At 40.5% G+C, this 26,001-nt stretch overlaps 1 protein-coding gene across 1 annotated transcript in view; it reads left to right on the top strand.

Annotated features, from left to right (window-relative positions):
• Window positions 1–9,031, top strand: part of ncf4 (neutrophil cytosolic factor 4) — a 37,304-nt gene extending 28,273 nt beyond the window's left edge. The window contains exons 8-10 of the mRNA XM_085276164.1: window positions 4,698–4,849; window positions 5,624–5,689; window positions 8,643–9,031. Coding sequence (XP_085132290.1) covers window positions 4,698–4,849; window positions 5,624–5,689; window positions 8,643–8,850 — 426 coding nt within the window. The 3' untranslated portion in view covers window positions 8,851–9,031. The remainder of the gene's footprint in view (window positions 1–4,697; window positions 4,850–5,623; window positions 5,690–8,642) is intronic.
• The last annotated feature ends 16,970 nt before the right edge of the window (window positions 9,032–26,001 follow it).

Here is a 26,001-nt window from a genome sequence, read left to right as displayed (position 1 = left end):
TTATCTTTGTCTAATATTTAAACTTGTTTGATGATCTGAAACATTTAAGTGTAACAAACATACAAAAAAACAGGAAGGGGGCAAACACGTTTTCAAACCACTGTACCTCCTTACAAACACTTCAGTAACTGATCGCTGCGGTCACCTGTAGTTTTTATGGAAGCTGCAGCTGTGAGGAGTGTCGCTGAAACCTCAACATTCACCTTCAGTGTAAAAGTAAAAGTGTCCTTTGAAACTTATTGGTTTAAGGAGGAAGGCACAACTTTTACTTTAAAGGCTGAGGACCCAAATGTGGTTGCTCGTTTTCCTTTTGTTTTGCTTTGTTCATTTGTCTCTTTTAACAAAAAGCACAACTTTATTGGTAATAAAAGTACAACATTGAAGTCCATAGATAAAGTAAGATAAATCCTGCAGTATGAGTGACACAAGGAAACACACTCGAATAGTAAACAGTGTTTGCAGACAGCTCTGTGTTTTCCTTGTAAATGATAGGCAATCCCTGCCATCCGCTTGTGACCAAAGCAGTCGTGTGGATGTTTTTGGTGCAGAAGACTCCTTGCAGTGGATTTCACCTAACAACAGCCAGTAAGCTCTAGGACAGGGTTGGGCAACTCCAGGCCTTGAGGGCCGGTGTCCTGCAGGTTTTAGATGTTTCCTTGATCCAACACAGCTGATTCAAATGGCTAAATGACCTCCTCAACATGTCCTGAAGTTCTCCAGAGGCTTGGTAATGAACTAATTATGTGATTCAGATGTGTTGACCCAGGGTGATATCAAAAGCTTGCAGGCCACCGGCCCATCGAGGCCTGGAGTTGCCCACCCCTGCTCTAGGAAGCAATCGTGAAACTGTCATGGGATTCACACGTTCTTCTGTCGTACAGATACTGTTAGACCCTAGTACACTGTGGAAGTGATTTGCTGGTAACACATCGCTTTGAAGCTAACAGCTGTTTGCTTGCAGCTTTTCTGGGTTTTTGTTTCATAGGTGACCCTTTAACACAGGGGTGGGGGAACTCCAGGTCTCAAGGGCCGGTGTCCTGCAAGTTTTAGATGTGTCCCTGATCCAACACAGCTGATTTAAATGATTAAATGACCTCCTCCTCAACATGTCTTGAAGTTCTCCAGAAGCCTGAAAATGAACTAATCATTTGATTCATGTGTGGTTTCAGGGTGATATCTAAAACCTGCAGGACATCAGCCTTTCATATGTCAATTAACAGTATTCTTCATTGTCATTGGTAGTTGCTTCAGTTATTCACCTGGAAGTTGCGAAGAGTTTATCGTGGGTCCCACCAACTTCTCCTCACCGGCACTTTTTCCACCTGCAGTCACTTAAATGATCAAATGTCACTCACTTTCTCTTGTCTCTTGTTGCCCCGTCGCTTCAAATTGCTTCCAGCATGTACACAGTTTTGAGGATTGCCACTGGTCTCTAGACATGTGTGACAGGAGATGTGTAAATGTAAACAAAAAACAGAAAACAAAGAAAAACCGCGAACATGGCAAGCCATGACAGTGTCCATGTTTGCAGACTGTCATGATTGAAAGACATGCACATCTGCCTATTTGTCGATTTATTTATTCCTTTATTATTTGGTCTGAGTATGTCGAAATCTGAAATGATAAAGAAATGATGTGCCAGGTTTGTAATATGTATCCACTAGTATCCACAAAGAGTTCAGCCCAATCTGAGATCTAGAATAACAACTATGAGCAACGGACCTGCTGCTTTACAATAATCTTTTGATTTGGTTTGATTTATTTGTCTTTTACATATTTTTAAAATGTTTTCACTAGGCCTTTTTTTAACTGCAGAGGATAAAGAGCCAACTCTGTGGCAAATCAGAGTCGAGTAGTCCAGTCAGTTAAACTATAATGAAAACAATCATTTAAAAAAAAGATTGACAACATCCTACTCAGAATCAGCCTACTACGGTGACCACAGAGTGCCTTCCCTGGTGTGATTGGAGAAGCTCTGCTCTAGTTTTCACTGTTTGTATGTATGAGTCGTGCACAAGTGGATATTTTTATCTAATACTCTGCATTTTTTTTTTAAAAAATGCAATGCTGGAATATGGCTGCTGGCAAATAGATGTCATAGTAATTCTTCTTCATCACTCACTTTGTGAGTACTTAAAAAAAAGGTAAAGAAACATGCTTGATAAAACTGTGTGAGGTGTCGAGATGTGAGAACGACGCTGGGTGAGTGGGAGAGAGAAAGGAGGTGGAAGCTGCCCTGATGGGAGAGGGAAGAGAATCACCACAGAGGAGGAGGAGGATGAACTTAACCTGCCCCCGGCTTTCTAAAGAGATAGAAAAAAAAGTAACAGAAAACATAATCTATTTGTCCTTATGCAACACTGCAAAATGCTGAGGCTTTGTTCTTTTTTGGCAACGCTGTTATCCACACTAGTAGTATGTCTTTTGTTTTTTGTTTTTTTTGATGGGGGGTGAGGTTAATGCAACACTTACAACTTGTGAAAAGTTGACTGAGTGCGTAGAGTTAGTCAGTGGACAGAGTGGATGTGGGTGGAAAACGTGACAAATCCAACTGGTATACTGGTGCGTCAAGGTAAACATTTCAAACACACCAGAGTGAAACCACAGTTTTGGAAACCGACAAATCCAGCGGCTGCAAAGCTGCCAATGAGAAACAGACTTCATCACTAGCTGCTGCGACAGTGCTGCTCAGCGGCCAACTGAAAGGAGAGTGATAGAAGCGAGCAGCTGTGAAGTGTTGATGCAGAGAAAGAAGCCTGCAGGCTTGGACTGGTCGTCAGCTTTGACTTTAAGGAGAACTGGATGTACGCTGGTAGTAGAACATACTCAGCCCATGACTGCAGTGACCAGTGACTTCTATCGAGTGACTTACAACAGAGAGTACGTCTACAGAGTCTGTAGAAAATGACACAAAGCAGGATCCAGGTTTGTTTCAACATGATCTATTCTAGGGACAATATCAGCTTAGATGGGTTTGTAATCCAATTAGTGGTAATCAGATTTTTTTGATTAATCTTACCACTTTCAATGTATTGAAGAGCCAAGAATCCCTCAAAATTGAAGAATATTTTTAGCTAAAAAAAAAAAAAGAGCAAATCTTTGGGGGTTGTCCACCCTTGGGAAGATTGGCAGCTGTCCTGAATATTTTTAATTTGTGAAAGATTTTTCTCCCTGTGGATTTATAAACTTCAAATAATTTGTAAATGGCCTCATACAGTAATTCTTCTCAGACTGATGGGTCCCATAAGTTCCTGCCTAAAGACATGATGTTTTTCCTTCTTCACATTGAGTAAACACACATCTGACTGCAGTAAAGTGCCAAACAACTTCTGTGTGAACTTTCTTTTCACATGATTGCACATCAGTGACTTTTTGTCCATGTTTTTTAACCTTATTCCTGCTAACCAACTAACCAACCAGCCAACTAACCAACCAACTAACCAACCAGTTCTGTCATTTTTTTCAATAAAGACTTCAAAAGGTCACAATAAAGTAAAAGTACCTCTTGTAGTACTTCATAGTACTTAGAGTACTGTTACTACAATTTAAGGAAGACTAAGCTCAACTATTTAAGCACATTAACTTGCAATAAGATTATCAAGTGAGTATATAAGGATATATGTATTTCTTGAATGGTGTTCTGTTTTTACTGAATGTAGAAATAAAGCACATGCCGTTTTCCTTTCTAGCCTCTTTTAATCCTCATGAAAAAAAACAATGGCTAATGATTACATAGATTCATTGCTCTGAATTGGAAGAGGCTGAAGCTCCATCCACACCCATAGTATAAAGATCAAATTAAAGGTACAGTCAGTATTTGGGGTGCATTAGAAAAAATGTTCTGCCCATAAATGTTCATTGATTATTATGTAATTTCCTGAAATGAAGCCAGGGCATAACGTTTTACAGCCTCCTCCAAAGTAATGATTTGGTAATCCAGGTGCAGGCTGCAGGATGAACCACAATGATCAAGCAGCAAAGTTGTACAACTACAACCTCTTTCAAGCTCTCTAGACTTTTGCCCTTTTCCATGGACCTCAGAAGCACGTGAAGTTGTGATAGAAACAAAATGATTATCTGGATGTGCTGTCTTCAGATCCTAATTTTTTTTAACTTAACTTTTATCAATTGCTTTAAAGTTGCAACACAAGATACTACAAATGCTCCATTTTTATTAAATTCACACCCATTAGATAACATACAAGTCAGCTGACTAAAGAGGTTTGAATATACAACTTTTCAGGACAGACTGGGTGTTATCATCATTGTACTTGATCCAAAGTTGTGATTTCGGCGCGTTACAATGAAAGGCTTTTTTTTCACATAATACTGCTTCCTTGTTCTACAATAAATGTGTGAAAGTGCTGGATGCTTTTTGAAACAGCTTCTGTATGTGTTTCTGCAGAGTAACACAGTGAGACACCAGGGGTGTAGTAAAAAGGCTGTATGATTGTGTTTAGTGCTTCCAACATCAGCAGCATATTATGAACACGCTAATTAGTCGGGAAAACGTCTCTCCAGATGCACTTCCATGCTGCTTTCTTCTCTTTCTCTCCTTTAAATCATCACCTTGTCTAATCATCAGTCCCCTATCACTCCATCCTCTGAGACATAATTCATTTGTTCGCTCATCTTTTGATCATTTGCTTCCTCTTCTTTATGCGCTTCTTCCTCTTCTTCTTTTTTTTCTCCTTCAGGGTACAGTAAACAATCAGACCGGTATCTTCCCAGAAACCTTTGTGAAGATTATTAAACCCCTCCCTGAGAGTGACTCTGAAGGTGAAAGTGGAGGCCACACATACAGCTGTCTCCGCTGCTTCCTGCTCACCCCTTCTGGAGTCGACACCAGGTCTGTCTGACTTTAGTGAGCTAAGACGATATCGTGTGCGATTCGATTTCAGGTTTTAAACGCATTGTTTATTTATATGTTACTCTTGAAACAGTATCATGCCAGTGAGAAGAGATCCTTCATATGATCACCACAGATATATGCAAATTACGGTTCAAATGAATCACAAGAATATTGGCTTAAAGGTAGATAAGCAGCTTGTTTCAGACAGTGGAGGAACTGAGGGATACACCGAGGCCCAGGATAAGATAAATAAGGATTATTTCAAACTGTGAATCATGCAAAGCTGCTTGAGTATAATCCTGAAAAAAACAAAAATTTAAAACATTAATAGGTCCCCTAATTTTATACTTTGAGGCTTTAATGGCTTCAGATAACTAACATCAAATGTTAGCCTCAGCCATCAGGTAATGAAAACATTACAGTTAGTCATTACAGGTGATCGTACACTAATATATAGCACTATCTTCTATTTGTACAATTACATCCCTTAAATCCTGCACATTTGTTCTTGAAGTTAAAAGAAAATGAATACTGCATTTCTCACTTCAGCTTTGTGGAGGGATTTGAATCCCCTTCAGTCAGATTTCAGATGTAACAAAATCCAACAAAAAACCTTGGATTGAATTTGTTACTGTGAATTTGTTGAATTTATTGTTGCAGGCGACATAATGTAAAAGTGAATCTCTCCTATTAGCATTGTGTATATTGATTTTTAGGCCTTCAGTTTTCTAAATGCTTTAATCAGAGAATTGTGTGTTCCTTCTTTAACAGAGATGTGTGTGTACAAGAGGACCTCAGCATCCAGCCATCATACAAGGACCTGCTGTCTCGCATGAGGTAAAACTATCCTCAGTTCCTCAGTAATCTGCTCTCAGTCTTGTAGTAGCGCTGGGTTTTAGGTTATAAAAAAGCCACACCCTTACTGCATTTACACCTATATGGGAAAGATTAGCATCGGCGCTGAGGGAGAAATTACTGTGAGCGACTTCACACATGTAAGCAAATTACCACACCTTCTAAAATGTGATAATGATTTACTTGGTTAAAGCTTGTGAATACTGTTAAAGGAGACGTTCATGCTGTTTTCAGCTGTTTACATTTGCACTGAGGTCTTACTGGTCTATTGGTGCATCATGTGCGCATCTTATAACTCCTAAATACGTCTATATATTTATATTCAATGTTGGTCTGGAATATTACAGAAGCTAAGTTTGGTTCTGGTGGACATCTCTTCCTGTTAAAAGGGAGTTCTTCTCCATTATCACCAAGTGCTGGCCAAGGATCTCTAACAAGATCTGATTGTTAGAGAAAAGTCAAAACAGAGTTTTAGGGGCTTTACTTTACAATGTAATACACACACACAGAGACACACACACACGCACACACATATAAAATTGAATTGAACTGGGAAATTTAATTCAGCTTTACTATTACTCCAGTGAAAATTGTGAAAGATGAAATTAAAGGGATTCAGCATCAATGACTATAATCTGATTCTGTTTTTCTTCTGAGTTTATTGCATACCAGCGGCAAGAAATTGCAACAGAAACCATCCACAGCAGGAGGATTGCACTCCTTTACACATGTGGCACAACAGCACGGACTTCATTAACTATGACAGACATTAGAAAATGATTGATTAGGATCTAACAGCAATTTACTTCTGGTTCTCTCTCACATAGTCATAGTTTATATGTTGCAGTTTATTAAATGTTTTCATGATGTTTACTAAAGATTGTATGAATGTGATCCCAGATCCAACTTTTATTCCATTAAAATTCTGGACTGCTTTTATTCATAAATAGTTTCAGTAAACTCTCTTTGCACAGAAACATGAACCATACTGTACATGCATTCACATAAATATTCTGATATCAAATATTCTTCCAAATTCTTTTCTGAATTAAAAAAAAAACACCACTTGTTTTGGTTATTTCTACATGAGCAATTAGATGTTAAATTTACATTACAAATCTAAGCTTTTGTCCACGCAAAATTGAGCAGATTTCCATATCTGATGTTTCTTCCAGCATGTACTGATGAACTATGCTGATTGCTGACCTTTGTGAGCACGCTTTCAGCACTTCATTTTTTGTGAGTTAAAATGAAATTCCACAACAAACAGCGATGGGTATGAATCCATTAATTCACCGACCTGCCCTGAGGAGGAACATATTTAGTCATTGTGCACTGCAAACCTGCAAAATGCCTGTTGCCAATCCTCACCACTCATCAAATTAGTTCCTGTGGGACCTCCAAGTCCCCCCTCTTGCAATCTTTCCCTCAGCAACATCACCGGATGCATGTGCTCATTACGCTATCTGTCTTTTTCTCTTTCATTCTCCCTCTCCCTCTATTTCTCATTATCTGGTAATTTAGATATGTGAACGCTATGATTATTAGCCCTCCCCATTCATAATCAGTTCATTTCCGCTGCTTATCTGCTCATTATTGTTTTTCTGTGTTCAGGCCTATTGTGCCCTGGAGTAGGATGGATGAGACCCTGGTCTTGAGTTTTAATATGGCTTAGCACTGATAAAAGGGAGGGGGAGAATAAGGATAGGGAGGAAAGGGTGTTGGTTACATACGAGAAGACAGGAAGTAGGAAAAGAAAAGACAGATGCCAGCGCTGTAGAACAAGAAAGCTCAGAAAATGGGCCTCCTAAGGTATCTCAAGACTGTTTTATTCTGTTACATTCTAAATCTAGGCGTACATTGAACACAGCAAGAAATTGGCCCCCACTCATGCACCACCCAAGAAAGCGCAAAAACAATAGTACCTTTTAAAGTGCTAAGCAGCCATTTATTTGCTTCAGCAGTGAGCAATGCCAAAATAATAAACAAAACTCCCTAAAAAGGTCCCTATGCTTCCCTATACAAAAGAAATCCAACCAAAAGACAGTTCACTTACCTAACATTCTAAAAGAAAACCAGGAGAAAACTGAGTCAGCAAAAATGGCTTCTCACACCTACCAGGCTGCTGCAGGGAACAATATATACACAATATACAATATATACAAATCTATTTACAACGATTTACAAGATCAAGGCTCTAACGCCAGACACACAAATGAGGTTGAACTTGCGAATCAGTTTGCAAAGGCACTCTAAGTATCAACAACTGGAAAACACAGGCTGGTGGTGGAGGATGGTGGAGGCTAGGAGGGAGGGGGCCAGGGGGCTGTTATCTGGTGGTTAATTACAGGGGGGTGATCATCCAATTATCCAATCCTAGGACAGGAACAAACTCCACCCAACAACTCAGCAGCCACTCCCAGGTGTCCACCCCCTAAGAGAGAAAAGGAAAAACCCACAGCCATCCTCTGATGGGAGGAGTCACACACATAAAACACAAACACTGATAACACTGAATCATAACAAAATGTGGTTGTTAGTCCAAATGCAGTCATTTATATTTGGTGATATGGCTCTGTTCTGGGATTTTTTCACACTTCCATCCATATACTTGGAATATGGAGTATAACTGGGAGGAGCTAGGGTGGTAGTGGGTTGCAAAGTAGCTTGCAGATGAGTGATGACAATACAGGGTGCAGCTGCAGCTTGAATAGGATGGCCCTTATGAGATTTGCCAGTTGAATGTATAACAGGTTATGAGCCAGGCAATTAACTGGCTTTGAGACAATCTCACTCGCTGATCTCTCAGAATTTCTGCCAACAAGAACTAACAACACCCACAAATAGTTTTTCTATTTCTGTAGAATATGCTTAATATTATTTATACTCTAAAAAAACACACTGATTATTGAAGTGTTTTTTTCGTCTCTTGCAGGAATGTTTTCAAGGTGGATGATATTGCCCTGAACTACCGCGACCCTGATGGTGACCTTATTCGTATCCTGGACGATGAGGATGTCCAGCTGATGATCAAGGAGGGCAGACGTCAACAGGACAAAGTCAAGAGACCTGTTAATCAGTTTCCATGGGAACTGCATGTGACCACGACCTCTGACCTTTCTGTTTACAATACAGAGGCTTGAGAGAAGTTGAAGAGAAGAAAAATAAATATAAAATATTTAGTTGTGTCATATAAGAAAATGAATTTAACCAAGTGTATAGTTGCTGATTTGAACTCTGTGTAGTTTGCCATTTACATTCATTCTAAGTCTGTTTCAATAAATGTTCCAGTCATTTCACTTAATAAAATAACTTAATACCATATTTACATTTTGCGTGCTTAAATTTTTTTCTGCTTGCTTAGAGGCTTTTCAACCGTTAGATGTGCTCTCTGACAGAGTTTTACAGTCTAGTTAGTAGTTCAGTAAGAAGAGATTAGAAGGAATTGAACAGGAGTTGTTAATATACAGAATTCAGTTCTGTTATTTGACAATTAGACTCTGGTCCCCCATCACAGCAGAATGAAGTCCCAGCAGTGATGGGAATTAGGGCAAGGCATTTCCTCAAGCTTTATTTTTAATGCTAGAAAGTAGGGTGTTGTTGTTGTTCATCCATCAGTATGTCGACAGAATCAAGAGCTGGACAGCAACAGGACCCAACGTGAGCCATGCTTAATGGCTAAAGACGCAACAGCACTCCATGGACGCTTGGTCAGCCATCATAGTAGCAAAGCTAAGTGGGTTCAGTACATGACCACTGCCAATAAATGTTTTGGAAACACCAAAGGCCAAACTCAAGCTCCTGGCTGATAAAGCAGCACACCAGGACTCTTACGACCAGAGAAACCGCCTGCACTACAAGAAAGCCTACAACCAGTGTTGGGCAGTAACACTGGTATTTAAAATACAAAATATGAGTAACTTTATTCTGTTACAGTTACCGTTTAAAAAGGTGGTATTCAGAATACAGTTACTTTGTTGAAATGAAGGGATTACACAGCAGTCTTCCTGTTTCATATGTTAGGCTGTTCCCTCTCTATTTTTTGTAATTCCACGCTGGAACAAAACACACACTGAGAGGCTCTAATGCAGGGGTGTCAATCTAGCGGCCCATGTCACCTCCACTTGTGGCCCACATAATGACGTGACAAAATATTTTTAAAAATTATTGTTCAAATAATTATTTAATATGATGGCAATAGGCAGAGTGTGACAAGCATAGCCCTAAAGAATGTAGCCTCACGGGCAGTGTAGCCCAGTTGTAAGTAAGCTATTAAGACTTGACTGTACACTGTGTTTGTCTTTACCTCCGAAACAATAAGTTGGAGCAGCCTTTCAACTCCTCTCTCATGTCTCTCACTAGCAAAGTTGACCCAGACAACAAAGTAAAGCTAGTTTTTGGCTACGAGCCCAACAAGAACCCAAGGTATTAGCCAGAGGTCCCTTTACTACGGTTCGGAGCCGCGGACCTGTTTTATATACGAGACTGCTGCAAAAAGTGCAGCCTTACCTAATGTCCACCTACTGTTACTCAATTATATTAAGATTTTAAAATCTAGTTGGTGTTGGTAAAGCAAATAACCTTCAGTAACAGTAATAAATCACACAGCAATAGCACATTCGTGTAGTTGTAAAAAAGCATGATAATATATTAAGTAATCCAAAGTATTCAGAATACGTTACTCTCATTGAGTAACGTAATGGAATACGTTACAAAATACATTTTGGAGCATGTATTCTGTAATCTGTAGTGGAACACATTTTAAAAGTAACCTTCCCGACACTGCCTACAACACTTGAGTGCTTGGCACTGTAGAAGACCACCAGCACATTAATAACATTCATGAGAAACTCAATGGTTCTGTGGAAGACAACAATGGAGGACAACGCCAAATAAATTACGCAAATCACCAAGTGCAGAATATACCAAGGTGTCCACACTACTATTCTGTATGGGGCTTAACCACCTAAGGCAGCTTATTACTAAGAGCATATATGAATTCAGGAGTGGTGAGACTATCAGCTGCCTCCTGTACATCGATAACAATAAGTCATTATTTTCAAGCATGAAAGGTGGTTGGAAATAACGGAGCTATGATCCTCTGGGACTTCAAGTTCCAGACATTTGTTGTTCAACCAACCAGACATAGTGGTAGTTGACAAGCGCAGAAGACTGCAGGCGTGATAGATGTGTCGATCTCAGTGGACAGCAACATAGGGAAGGAGGAGCACGGAGAGAAAGACCAGGGGCTGAAGGAACAACTGGAGCACACGTAGAAGATAAATTTCAAATTTGTTTACACTGGTAATAGGAGAATTAGGAGCTATAACCCCAAAACCTGAAGATTCCAGGTAGAGAGGACTCCAGGAACAGCTAAGAAGAACCCTCAAACTCACAGGCCTCTGGCAGAGGACCTGAGCTTGTTTTGAGCTAATTTCAAAATTGCAACAAAAACTTTGTGTTATTGTAATGCAAAGTACCAAATAGCAATGGATTCATTATAAAGTTCCACAGGGATTTTTTTCCCCCCTCAGTAGTAAAGGTTATCAACCTTTAGGAGAAAGCTGTGGGAAAAAGTTTGAAAGCTGTTGAAATAACTTTAAATTTATATTGAGTTTAATACAAATCCCAAACATATCTGCCCCCAGGATTACGGATCAATACTGTTACTCAAACTTTTAATCTTGTGAAACCCAAAAGCTTCTCCTCATCTTTAACTAGAGTTTAAATAACATCTTTTATAAAAACATTGTGTTCCTTATTGTGTTCTTATTAAATCTATATGATTAAATCTTCATGAAGATTACGCACACAGTCATCTGCATTCAAACCCAAGACATGCTGTCTTTCTGACTATTTTGTCTACATCAGGAGTGGGCAACTCCAGGCCTTGAGTGCCGGTGTCCTGCAGGTTTTAGATGTGTCCTTGATCAAACACAGCTGATTCAAATGGCTAAATTACCTCCTCAACATGTCTTGAAGTTTTCCAAGGGGCTGGTAATGCAGGACCAGGACACCGGCACTCGAGGCCTGGCGTTGCCTACCCCTGGTCTACATGCATGTTTCATAACATGTATCCATGTTCTGAATCTTTGCAAAGACTTGGCTATTCACTGCATTTGAAACTTTAAAATCAAAACTCTTTATTTTGAAGTTTTAGCTGCACCTTTATGTGGTAATGAAGGAGGATTTCAGGTTTTCACTTTTGTTTATGTTTGCTTCAAAAGGCACAACGGCTTTATTTCATTCACACCCAGCATTCATATTTCGCTCATGTGTCTGCATTTCATTCATACTCGCCTCAGGAAATCCAGATATTGCCTTTGCTGGCAGAGGCACTTTTACCTCAACTTGAATGCAAAGTTATTCCCATCATATTCTTTTTAACAACCTCTTTCAGGCACTGTTGAAATTATTCAAAAGTTGCTTATCACACTGGAGGCCACTGACACTTTCCCATATTTAAGCATAAACACCCTTTTAACTATTCAGTAGTATACATTGTTATTTAGTTTCTTTGTTTTTTTTTCTGCAAGAAACTCATTAGCATCATTAGGAAAATAATCAATTTATAGGGAAACATGCGTGCAGTTCAATTCTATGATAGTAAATTTGACTTTCTCTTCTTTTTTAATACTTAGAAAAGATTTTTCAGGGCAATAAATCCTCCTTACCAGATCTCCTCAGTTGCCTTCTTGTGGAGAGGCAAGACTCTCAAGCTGGATGTGGGACATAACCATCTTTCAGTGTGGAGAAACAGCAAGTCTCCTGTGAGGCTCGCTCAGATGACCAAGTTCCTCATCCTACCTCTAAGGCCGAGCCTAGACACTCTTTGGAGGAAGCTCATTTCTGCTTTGGTACAGTAAGGGTAACAACATGGCTTTTTAACGGAGCTTTACAACATTGCTGCAAATGTTCTAGCAATCTGTCTATCAGTCTCCCACTTCACTTTTCCATCACCCATGAACAGCACCACAATACACTTAAACTCCTTGTGGAGAAAATGATCCCAAACGCCGAGTGGGCACTGCTTCCTTCTAATAACAATGGACTAGATTCTAATTCTCATATCAGGCTGCTGCTCAGTGTGGCCAGAAGAGCTGGAACAAGACTGTCTGAGAGCCCCTTTGGTTGCAGCTAAACAATTCAGTCCATAGCAACTTTGTGTTCCCCAGGTCTTCTGTCTATAATCACTGTTTAGCAAATAGAGTCATTTCTTCATGTGTTATAAATACGGTCACACAGTCGCTCCTAAAGAAACATAACCTTGAGTCTAATGTCCTTATTAATGATACACCCCAAATTACCTTACCACTCCAAGATTTCTGAACAGTTCCTGGTTTTGTTCTATAGAGCAGCGGTCCCCAACCCCCGGGCCTCGGACCGGTACCGGTCCGTGAGTCGTTTGATACCAGGCCGCGAGAGTTGAGGGTCAGGTGTGAAATTCAGGGTTTCTATCAGTTTTCAGCGTTATTTTGTTATCATTTTTATCATTAACTCGGTTTTCCTGGGTCTTTTCACGTGTGTTATGAATAAATCTTTTTTTCGGTACTAGTTTTATTTTGTTGTATTTATCCGCTACACCTTAAAGGCCGGTCCGTGAAAATATTGTCGGGCATAAACCGGTCCATGGCGCAAAAAAGGTTGGGGACCGCTGCTATAGAGCATAAAGTTGGACTGCTGGGTCTAGTTTTGCACCTGTTCTTCATGTCTGAAATATAGAAGCTGTCCATATAAGAAACTGTTTGTCATCCTCAGCTTACATTAACTGTGGCATCCCTAAAGGATTCAATTAGGTCCTCTTTTATTTCCATTATGTATGATAACCCAGTGCTTTGTTCACTATCACTGATATATGAATGACACTGAGAGCTATCTACCTGTAACAAAGCCAGACTTCTGACAATGACTCAGAAACTCTTTGACTGAATGATCTGAAATTCTGGATTACATAAATTTCTTTGAACTAAATAATAGCAAAATGGAAGTGATTTTATTTGGCTGCCTGCACTTAAAAATCTCCCCATTGAGGCACTTGGCCCTTTAACCACATACATCCAAACTGCAGTTAAAAATCTTTGGGTTTTTGTGGATAGTTTGTTTACTTTTAACAAACAAATCAGTGATGCTGTGAAGGGCCCCTTTTACCAATCGAAAATCATCGCAAAATCAAGGCACCCATATGGAAAAGATATATATAAATCTTATAAAGTTCGTATCTGTCTTGTATGAAACTTGTATGAAAAGCATACAAGAGTGAAAAATAAGATACCTTGAAAAATTATATAATGAAACTTGTGTGTTTTGGATACTTACTAACAAAATATATGAAAGTAATGAGAAAGTGGCCACTTTCATGAGTAAATCATGTATGTTTTTACTATTTCTTTTCCATATGGGCAGTTTTGTGTATAAAAGGCTTAACATGTAATACTGCTAACTTCAGCTCTTTGGAAGCATTTGTGACATTATGCTAAACTAAGCTGGTCAGGAACTCAAAGTGATAAGAAAACTGAGTGTTTGCTGACCTTAGCTGGACCCCAAACTTCAAGAGAAGTTTAAAAAAGGTGATTATGAGGGTTAGTACCTGTTTGCATTTCTACAGAGAATCACTGTGGTGGTCGCTTTGAACTTTCTTTGGGCTGGTTTTTAACTTTGTCACTTTATGAAGTGTAATGAATTACTTTCTCTGGCACGTAATTAAATAACATACTACATTACTTCTAAACAAAGTAATGAATAATGCATAATGCGCTGCTCTTTTTGAGTAAGACCCCAACACTAAAGACAGTATATCATTCGTGTTTGTCACGGCCCAGCGGCACGAGGGAACAGGGATGGACACAGGCGCAGAAACCAACCCGGAAGCGAGGTGACAGAAAACAAATGATTTATTTCCGCCCACAGGTAAACAAAGGTGAAACACAAAGCGACGCCACCACACTATGGCGCGTAGGATTCGTCGGGGATAATGAGGGCGACCTAGACACCTCTAGGAGACGGCTGAACAGCGGGGACAGCGGGGAGGTAGAAACAGGACTAGGTAGGGACCGGGGGCACTGGAACAAGAGGAGATCACGATCAGAGGGATCCAGCAGACAACCAACAATCCTCCGCAGTTGAATTGAATTGCCTTACTTGGTTTCAGATGGAGGGGACAGGTGGAGCGGAAAATCCGGAAGCGGTCGAGGCGTGGGGAGGCAGGCAGGTGAGCGGTGGGCCGGCAGGCCACGTGGTGTAAGCAGCAGGCGGCCCAGGTCCAGGAGGACGGGAGCGAGGGGAACAAGATCTCCACTCCGGGTGCTATCTCTGAGGACAAGAAAGACAGGTGAGTCATCACACGGCGTTAAGACAAGGTTTAGGATGCTCCACTGAACTAACATGGGAATAGCAGATACTCAGGCGATGAGTGGTTGAGAGCGCAGGTCTGATATACCGCTGGCACAATTGCTCACAGGTGGTCAGCCAGGGAGGGGCAACCGGACTCCGCCTAAAGGAGGAGGAGCCGCTGTCTGAGACCTGTAGGTGCCCAACCAGACCATGACAGTGTTATAGCTATACTGGCTGCCTGTGGAATTTAAAATTGATTTTAAAATGTTATTGCTTATTTTTAAGGCCTTCATTGATCAGTTTCACAATATATGGCCGATCTTTTAACCATGTATTTTGCTTCCAGGTCACTGATGTCATGGTCTCAAGAACTTTCCTCAGGGTGCCCTCCTGACTGAAAAACTCAGACATACCAATTCTCAGTGCTTTTAATCAGATCTTAGTTGCCTCATAGTTTGGGCAAGTGTGCAGTAAATGTGCTCTACCACTCCTTTTTTGGCCATTTTCACTTTTGATTTATTTTATTTATATATCTACTCTTTTTTAAAACTGCCTTTTCAGTTTTATACTCTTTTATTACTATTTTATTTATCACATTTTAACCACTTGACTTTGTCCACTGTTCCACAGCCAGGTTGAAAATCACACTGCACCCCCTAAATCTGAGGTTGGGCTAATGGATGGATACTCCTAAGCAGAGATGCTTAGGACTGCTGCTCTCACACCCAGGACCAGCATAAGTATTAGAAAATGGGTGGATGAATGGATTATTTTTTTATATACTACTATAAAAAACTAGGTCTTGTTATTTTTCTTTACTTCTAAAATGCTGTTAACTCTCTATCCAAAAATACAGTTGTGATCTCTGGACACATGGAAGTGTAAATGGTGACTGTTCAAGTGTTAATGGGTGTTTTTGTGAGGATATGTTCCACTGAGGCACAGTACACTGACCTGCAAAGCTCTGATATAAATGCATAGGGCTCTAATTCACTCTCTTATGTTGATGAGTTGTGTGCAAAAAAAAGAAGATGTGTGTGCTTCTATTAATGTTACTGTGCTGAAAGCATTTAAAACTGACCATGCAAAACAAACTGAGAGAGACACGAGCAAACCCTCTTGAAAAAAAAATCTCTTGAATGTTTTTGGGGTTTTTTTGAGTTGAAATCAAAGTACAGAACATGTCGTTGATATTGAAGTTTATCTGTTTGTTTGTTTTGTGCTGTGTGCATCAGGCTCTTTTTGGATTATAATGGATTGCAATGATAATGGAGTGGATTTATATAGCGCTTTTCGGGGCCCTCAAAGCGCTTTACAATTCCACTATTCATTCACTCTCACATTCACACACTGGTGGAGGCAGCTACAGTTGTAGCCACAGCTGCCCTGGGGCAGAATGACAGAAGCGAGGCTGCCATATCTCGCCATTGGCTCCTCTGCTACAAAAATCTGTTTTTTCATTTCTAAAGTGATAGAACGTTTACCTCCTTTTCAGTGACTTAGAAGAACAATTTGACCTTGACAAAGCTGGACTGCAATAAACTTGTTACTACTGAGTAACGCAATTCAAAAGGGAGCATAATAGCGTCTGGAGCAAAAACCCTTTGCACTGCATCCTTGGTGACTACTTTCAGTCAGTGCCATGTTTTTAGTGTTTTAAGTGTTAAAGTGACAAGCCCTCTGATGCCACTGTGGTCTTCAGCTTCGGCTGCTGCTCTCATCCGGGGCAACTTGACACAGAGTGGGTGGGTGTGGAGAAAGAGCTTGTCCAAGGACAGACAATCGAGCCGATCAGAGTTGTTATTTTCTCTGAAGTAGAAAAGACTTTCTTGTTTGAGTGAAACTTTCACAGTTGAGTCTTTTCAGACTAAAAGCGCTGGCTGGGGAGCTCCACTACCAGTTGAAAAACATTTACATTCAAGATCTCTTTATGTCAACGTGAGCCTTTTGTTTGTACGACAGAAAGGGCGTACCCTGTCACAGCATATCATAATGTAGTTTTGCCAGAAAGTGGGTGACAGCAGCTAAGTAATATGATCTCCATCCAACCTTAGCCTAGAATTTAATTATCAGCTCTGTTTTATAATGCCATGCTAGTCTGTGGTACATCTAATTAAGCTCATAATTAATGTCTTTTGGGCCTGCCAGCCTGCAAATTAGCCATAAACAGTAAATGCAATGTGGGGTTCATGTGGTGAGGTGTACAGAAACACAACAAGGTTTCTCAGCAGATAGGGTGGACATGTGGACATCGGCTGAAAGGTGATGAGCTGCACTGATGCTCAAGGTTTAATATTTATTTATTGAAGCCTTGTCAAATTGAAACAAGAGATTAACATTGTGACACATAAAATGTCTTCACCCGACGCGATGTGGTTTGACAGTGAGCAATGAGATTTCCTCAAATGGAGAGCTGGAGGAAAAATGGGGAGAAGGCAGCTATCCTGGAAGACAGAAGACCTGGGATGTTCAGTGGTCTGGCCACAGGTGAGCAGCTAAAATTACTGATTAATGGAACAACCTGAGACCTCAGTTTGGACGACACCAGCGGGACTGCCATGGCTCAAGCTGCCGAATGTTCTCTTGTACTAAATATAGACTTCCTCAGTGTAGGAGGTTAATTGAGTCACATCTTCAGTGGATGTATAGGGTAGCTGAATCTGTACCTGGTTGTACTGTACAGTCACAGCCTGTTCAGGGACAGGAGTCAAACAAATCCAAGGGGGCTAAGGCAGAAAGGCAGGGAATAAAAGGCTGAAAACCTTCGCTTACATTATAAGAGCACTCAGAGAGCACAAGTCCCCCCGGCTATTGTAAAACTTTGTTTTATGCTGATGTCAGCATTGTTAGTATGGAAACCAGCTCTCTCCATGACCTTTCATTTGATATATTACTTGATATGGTTTCTTGACATTTTCTTTCAAGGTTAACTTTGACCTTGTGTGTTAACAATGAAGGTCAAGGACAAATGCTTAGCCATCCTAAGTATTCATGAACCCCAAGACCTGGTACACTGTCAAGGGTGAAGATGATTTTAAAAAAATTAAGTAATTAATTTTCAAATGTGGTGTGACCTTCACCAAAATTAAATCAGCTTATTATTATCTACCATCGCTGAAAGGTAAGGGATCTGATTGAATAGAAGTGAATTCAATTGAGTTTTTGCCTATAAAAATGACCCAAAAGTCTAATTTTAAATAAAACTCAGAATGTAAAATGTTCTGTAATATTTCATTCATAACAGTTTGAATAGAAGCAGGAGAAATAAGGAATATGTTTAAATGCTAAGCTAAAAGGGAAAAATGAATTCGAGCATGGATATTAGACCTGAGGAGGAACTACAAGGCAAGTTCAGCAAGGACATGCTTTCTTGGCTCTCGTCAGACATAGCAGGATTATCTTTGTATTTTGCTAACCCAGGCTTTTTTAAAATTAGGAATTAAGAATAATAACTGTGGTGATCCAACCAGAAAAAGAGAAACACCTTCATGAAACGATGAAAGTGTAAAGTCTGGCTTTTAGACTCAACATATTTGCCAACCATTCATCTCATTTTCCAGTGAAGCCTTGAGACAGACTTTACTTACAGTATTGTACAGCGTGATGTTTACTATCTTCACTGCTTTATTATGTAGTAAAAAAGTTCAAATATTGGTGAATAAGTTAGCTTACTAACCTTTTCTAATGAGCACTGGATATAACTTGCTAATTATTATGTGCCATTAGTTTGTTTAGTAGTAGTGGTAGAATGTTCATTTAATCTACTTTGAGCGCTGGCGTGCAAAAAGCGATTTCCTGTATTTGCCAAAAAATGATCATCGGTATTTAAAAGATTCTAAATGAGCCTTATGTGAAACATATCTCCCACGAATGACATCAAGTCATTTTGATGCAAAAACCACTTTTATATCACAGCATAGATGCTGCAGTTAATCTGTGACACCGGGACTTTCATACGGGCTGTCCTTTATTTATCAAGGTAAAAACTCTCATTGATGCTAAAAAAGTCTGTTTCAAGAGAGATTGTGCCGGAGAAATTGCAACAGATTCAATATCACAGTTCTATCAGGATATTTTAAGTGACCAAAGGAGTTGATCAATGATAACATAGAACATAATGTAGGTACAGTAACTCAGAGGCATTACAATTCCTGCAAAATATTTCATTTCTTTATTTCATATATATGGGCAGCACGGTGGCACGGTGGTTAGCACTGTTGCCGCACAGCAAGAAGGTCCTGAGTTCAATTCCACCATCAGGCCGGGGTCTTTCTGTGTGGAGTTTGCATGTTCTCCCCGTGTTTGCGTGGGTTCTCTCCGGGTACTCCGGCTTCCTCCCACCGTCCAAAGACATGCAGCTTGTGGGGATAGGTTAATTGGATAATCCAAATTGCCACTAGGTGTGAATGTGCGAGTGAATGTGAGTGTGAATGGTTGTCTGTCCCTGTGTGTTGGCCCTGCGACAGACTGGCGACCTGTCCAAGGTGTACCCCGCCTTTCGCCCTATGACAGCTGGGATAGGCTCCAGCGCCCCCCGAGACCCTGAAAAGGATAAGCGGAAGCGAATGGATGGATATTTCATATATACCCCTTTGTAAATCCTGCTGCCTAAAACATATTTATCAATTGAAGCAAATATTAAGAATTAAAAACCCCACAGAGAAACATCAGAAACTTCTTACCAGATGACTTTTTGGCTGAAATTTTGATGTGAAAGGAGGAAATGTTACAGAAAAGGTCATTGGAAAAGCATACTTACATCAACACTACAAATGATGAGATTTTGGCAGTGCAGAAAGCAGAAATGACAGTGGGCTACAATAACAAGACAAAAACAAGGCATAAGACAGAACATGGGGAAAGTTCAAAGAATGGGGATAATAAATATTTGATCTCCACCTAAATTTGTAAGTTTGTTCAAAAAACTATTTTTTTTTATTGTAGTTTAATTTTAACAGAATATTAAAAAAGAAAAATTTGGAAAAAGAACACTTTGCATAAAAGTTTTAAATTGATTTCCATGGTATTTATTTGACTCCCAAGCAAAACACGACTTAACAATTGGTGGAGAAACATCTGTTGGCAAGCACAGCTTAACACGTATATTAATGTTCATCATCAGGTTTGCACACATCTGTGGAGGGATGTTGGCCAACTCCTTTTAATAGAAATTCACCAAATCCTTTAGGTTTTTTGAATGCTGCTTGGTAACTCAAACCTTCAGCACCCTCCACAGATTTTCTACAGGACTGAGGTCTGGAGCCCGGCTAGGCCCTTCCATCAACTTAATGCTTAGTGCTTCTTCTTTAGCCTCTCCATTGTTGTCTTTGTGGTATGTTTTGGGTCACTGTCATGCTAGAAGATCCATCCCGATCCATCCATCTTCAGTATTCTGGTCGATGAAAGAAGGTTCTGGTCCAAGATTTTACGGGACATGACCGGTTCATTGCCCTCTCAATGCGGTGAAGTTGTCCTGTATCCTTAGCACGACAACATCTCAAAGTATAATCTTTCCACCTACATTCTTGACTGTGGAGATGGTTTTCTTTGGGTCATCCTCAGCATTTCTCTTCTTCCATACACGGTAGGTCAAGTTGATACCAAAAAGCTCGATTTTGGTTTCATTTGACCCCGGCACTTTCCTCTCTTTCCTCACTTTTCTTCTCTTTGGTCTTCTCTATCGTGACGGAAAGGTCTGATTCTGTGGACAGGTGTGCACAGACTTGAGATCAGGAGTTTCTGTAATTGATTGATTGATATTAATCTGTGTCCCTCTTGGGTACTTACAAACTAACAAATTTCTCCCACTGTGCATAGCAAATGTAACGATACTCCACTTGGCCATAAGCCAGATTATGAACATGCAACTAAGAGAGTGGGCTCTTTGAAAACAGCCACATGACGTAACTGTCAGGGTGCAGACATTGGGATTCATGTCAGAGAATAAAATTAGGGGGTGGCTGTTCACCTTCCTGAGTGCCCAGAGAAAACAGGCCAATATACGGGTCTTTGTCTAAATTTAACAACGTGTGGTTGGTGAAAGGTGTTAATTTTCCCACAAAGTTTCATGAGCTCCAACACCACCGTTTCCTTCTTCTTTACCTTTGTGACCTTCCTTTTACTTTCTCTCTTGTCTGGTATTCTCGTATTTGGCAACACCAGTAATATAATCTTCTTGTAGTGGGGGAAAAAACCTGTTTTCCATTTACTTTTGGTGCCCAGCACAAGGGTTAGTTAAATCAAATTGTAATGAGTTAGCACTCCTCCTGCAGCTGTTCTGTTTGAGATCGCTTTTTCCAAAATTGTATCATTCTACCAACTCAATTGCTTTTGGAAGAACATTTTAATGAAAAAGACATTTATTTAAATGATGACAGAATGTTATATAGCTGCTAAAATTAGCTATATTTTGAGCTTTGCATTCATGCAAAATTATTCAAATTGTTCACAAATACCAAGCATATTTCATTTTGCTATTCATGTTTCTCAGCTATTTAAGATGATCAAACCTTCTGACCTCCATGTTTCCATATATGATTAAAAAGATATATTGTGAGTTTTAATTAAAAGTCCTCATATATATATATATATACAGTGGGGCAAAAAAGTATTTAGTCAGCCACCGATTGTGCAAGTTCCCCCACTTAAAATGATGACAGAGGTCAGTAATTTGCACCAGAGGTACACTTCAACTGTGAGAGACAGAATGTGAAAAAAAAAATCCATGAATCCACATGGTAGGATTTGTAAAGAATTTATTTGTAAATTAGGGTGGAAAATAAGTATTTGGTCAATAACAAAAATACAACTCAATACTTTGTAACATAACCTTTGTTGGCAATAACAGAGGTCAAACGTTTACTATAGGTCTTTACCAGGTTTGCACACACAGTAGCTGGTATTTTGGCCCATTCCTCCATGCAGATCTTCTCGAGAGCAGTGATGCTTTGGGGCTGTCGCCGAGCAACACGGACTTTCAACTCCCGCCACAGATTTTCTATGGGGTTGAGGTCTGGAGACTGGCTAGGCCACTCCAGGACTTTCAAATGCTTCTTACGGAGCCACTCCTTTGTTGCCCGGGCGGTGTGTTTTGGATCATTGTCATGTTGGAAGACCCAGCCTCGTTTCATCTTCAAAGTTCTCACTGATGGAAGGAGGTTTTGGCTCAAAATCTCACGATACATGGCCCCATTCATTCTGTCCTTAACACGGATCAGTCGTCCTGTCCCCTTGGCAGAAAAACAGCCCCATAGCATGATGTTTCCACCCCCATGCTTCACAGTAGGTATGGTGTTCTTGGGATGCAACTCAGTATTCTTCTTCCTCCAAACACGACGAGTTGAGTTTATACCAAAAAGTTCTACTTTGGTTTCATCTGACCACATGACATTCTCCCAATCCTCTGCTGTATCATCCATGTGCTCTCTGGCAAACTTCAGACGGGCCTGGACATGCACTGGCTTCAGCAGCGGAACACGTCTGGCACTGCGGGATTTGATTCCCTGCCGTTGTAGTGTGTTACTGATGGTGACCTTTGTTACTTTGGTCCCAGCTCTCTGCAGGTCATTCACCAGGTCCCCCCGTGTGGTTCTGGGATCTTTGCTCACCGTTCTCATGATCATTTTGACCCCACGGGATGAGATCTTGCGTGGAGCCCCAGATCGAGGGAGATTATCAGTGGTCTTGTATGTCTTCCATTTTCTGATGATTGCTCCCACAGTTGATTTTTTCACACCAAGCTGCTTGCCTATTGTAGATTCACTCTTCCCAGTCTGGTGCAGGTCTACAATACTTTACCTGGTGTCCTTCGAAAGCTCTTTGGTCTTGGCCATGGCGGAGTTTGGAGTCTGACTGTTTGAGGCTGTGGACAGGTGTCTTTTATACAGATGATGAGTTCAAACAGGTGCCATTCATACAGGTAACGAGTGGGGGACAGAAAAGCTTCTTACAGAAGACGTTACAGGTCTGTGAGAGCCAGAGATTTTCCTTGTTTGAGGTGACCAAATACTTATTTTCCACCCTAATTTACGAATAAATTCGTTACAAATCCTACCATGTGGATTCATGGATTTTTTTCTTCACAATCTGTCTCTCACAGTTGAAGTGTACCTCTGGTGCAAATTACTGACCTCTGTCATCATTTTAAGTGGGGGAACTTGCACAATCGGTGGCTGACTAAATACTTTTTTGCCCCACTGTATATATATATATATATATATATATATATATATATATATAAAAAACACCCAGCACGCCCCTGCGGGCGGTTTATCCTTCAAGCTCAGGTCCTCTACCAGAGGCCTGGGAGCTTGAGGGTCCTGCGCAGTATCTTAGCTGTTCCCAGGACTGCGCTCTTCTGGACAGAGATCTCCGATGTTATTCCCGGGATCTGCTGGAGCCACTCGCCTAGCTTGGGAGTCACCGCACCTAGTGCTCCGATTACCACGGGGACCACCGTCACCTTCACCCTCCACATCCTCTCGAGCTCTTCTCTGAGCCCTTGGTATTTCTCCAGCTTCTCGTGTTCCTTCTTCCTGATATTGCTGTCATTCGGAACCGCTACATCGATCACTACGGCCGTCTTCTTCTGTTTGTCTACCACCACTATGTCCGGTTGGTTAGCCACCACCATTTTGTCCGTCTGTATCTGGAAGTCCCACAGGATCTTAGCTCGGTCATTCTCCACCACCCTTGGGGGCATCTCCCATTTTGACCTCGGGACTTCCAGGTTATACTCGGCACAGATGTTCCTGTACACTATGCCGGCCACTTGGTTATGGCGTTCCATGTATGCCTTGCCTGCTAGCATCTTGCACCCTGCTGTTATGTGCTGGATTGTCTCTGGGGCATCTTTACACAGCCTGCACCTGGGGTCTTGCCTGGTGTGATAGACCCCAGCCTCTATGGATCTTGTACTCAGAGCTTGTTCTTGTGCTGCCATGATTAGTGCCTCTGTGCTGTCTTTCAGTCCAGCTTTGTCCAGCCACTGCTAGGATTTCTGGATATCAGCCACCTCCTCTATCTGCCGGTGGTACATACCGTGATGATCTGGGGGGAAGGGGGTGACTGTCCTCCAATGTAGGAGGAAGAGAAGATGTGAAGTCTGAGAAATGACAAGGGGTGGGGTGGAGAAGTCAGGACTGCAACTGAGGCATGAGTGTCCATGACAACGGCATTCATTTATGTTGAAGAGGGTTTGTAATGGCTCCTGCATAGTTTCGCAAATTTTTTTCACAAGGTAACAAATCGAAACCAAAGCCTACCTAACAGATACCCGTGAGCTGACAGTGTGCACATGCTTTCAAAGAGTCACAATTCTTGTTATTACTTAAAAATGTAGAGTTGTATAAAAGTCATTTTGTGTATGCAGAGTGTGCAGCCTTGCATCGTGTGGGTGTATTCTTGCATAGTAACGCTGATTGGCACGCAAAGTGATCTCACGTTACACAATGTAGTAACTTTTAGCAAGGCCAGCTGCAGGCATTTACTCATAGTGTGGGTCTAGGATCAAGTTAAACTTACATGTGTGTTCCAATACTAGTCTTATACATAAGTTGAATATACCTTTAGGTCTGAGTACAATGAGGTCTTTATCTATTGTGAAAAAAAGACATGGGCAAATAAGGATCACAAAAATTGTGCTCTTAGTTATGCAAAAAATGAAGGAGGTTTGTTTCCTTCTTTCATTTCAGTACTTGGAAATCTGGACAATAGGGGAAAGCTGTTAAAGCTCTTAGACAAGCTCTGCACACCCTAAATCACTGCACCATGAACTGATGTGGATCCTCGTGTGTACTTCCATGTAGACTTCCATCAACGAGAAAGTCCAGGCACCGAGAACCCAACTTTTTGGCTTTTGCTGAATGCAAATTAGAAGTTACTGCACAGTCAGCAGGCAGCACTAAATGTAATTGGTCCTATTAATTGCTCACTCAAAGGGTTCTGCTGTCTTCTTCTGGTGGTAAGAAAAAGTAACGAGTGACTATGACTGGTAACAACGAGCCAGACAGAGACAGGTAAGGAGATGAATGAATGTTAAAGTTTATATCTAATTTCTCCTTGTTTCTACAGTTTGATATCCAGACTATGAGCACATTGCCTCTCTCTCACACACACATATGCGAGGTCATGTTTAGTGATCTAACACTAAACTTAAACCCTAAGAGTCTTTAGTGTAAATCATACAGCTTTTTCAGAAAGCTGATAATTGGCCCAGTGTGCCTCTGCTTTGCTGCTTTAAGACCTAAACGTAATCAATATCCACTCAGCCACGTGATTCAGATGCTATTTAATGTTTTTGTTTGCAGTAAAGGGATCAGGAATAAAAAGCATCAGTACATTGAATTGCACAGCAATTCACACTCTTGTAAAATCAATACTTACAGTTTTTCCTCCTACTTACAGTCTTCCATTCAACCCAAATAATCATGATGAAACCTTAACCGTAAATCATTAGCATGGCTCAAATTTGTGGGAATGCGTCCATGACACTAGAGGGCGCTGTTTTACTGCCTAAAAAATGTGAAGCGGATTAAACTGATGCTGCAGGTGTAAAAGTCAGAACTGAGGGCAGACCATCGTAACTGTACATGATCAGACTGTTTAAAAATGAAAATAAAACCTTTTAGTTTAACACCAGTTCGATTTACTTAAAGTTGATCTTTAAAGGTAATTTCAAAGTGACTTTTAAAGAAGTACTCTCTTTCAAAAAATGAAAGAAATGCAAGATTTTATATGGTTTACTGTTCCTAATAAGAAAAAGTTTAAAAAAAAAGTTTAAAAAAAAGCAAAAAAAAAAAAGCATGAGGACACCCGTATGTGAATTTCTTTTATCAGTTTAAAAATTTCCAATCTTTGCCACAGAGGGGCGCTCTTGTTCCGCTCATTTCAGAGGTCAGATGACAGTGCTGCAGAGCCAGTATCCTCTTCATCAAAGTAATTATCATCATCATCATCGTGATCAC

This window comes from Mchenga conophoros, linkage group LG6 (genome assembly GCF_057382185.1).
Source record: "Mchenga conophoros isolate Kocher_MC1m ecotype Shallow Benthic linkage group LG6, M_conophoros_male_GT1.1, whole genome shotgun sequence".
NCBI lineage: Eukaryota > Metazoa > Chordata > Actinopteri > Cichliformes > Cichlidae > Mchenga > Mchenga conophoros.
This window is presented reverse-complemented; position numbering and strand designations above follow the sequence as displayed.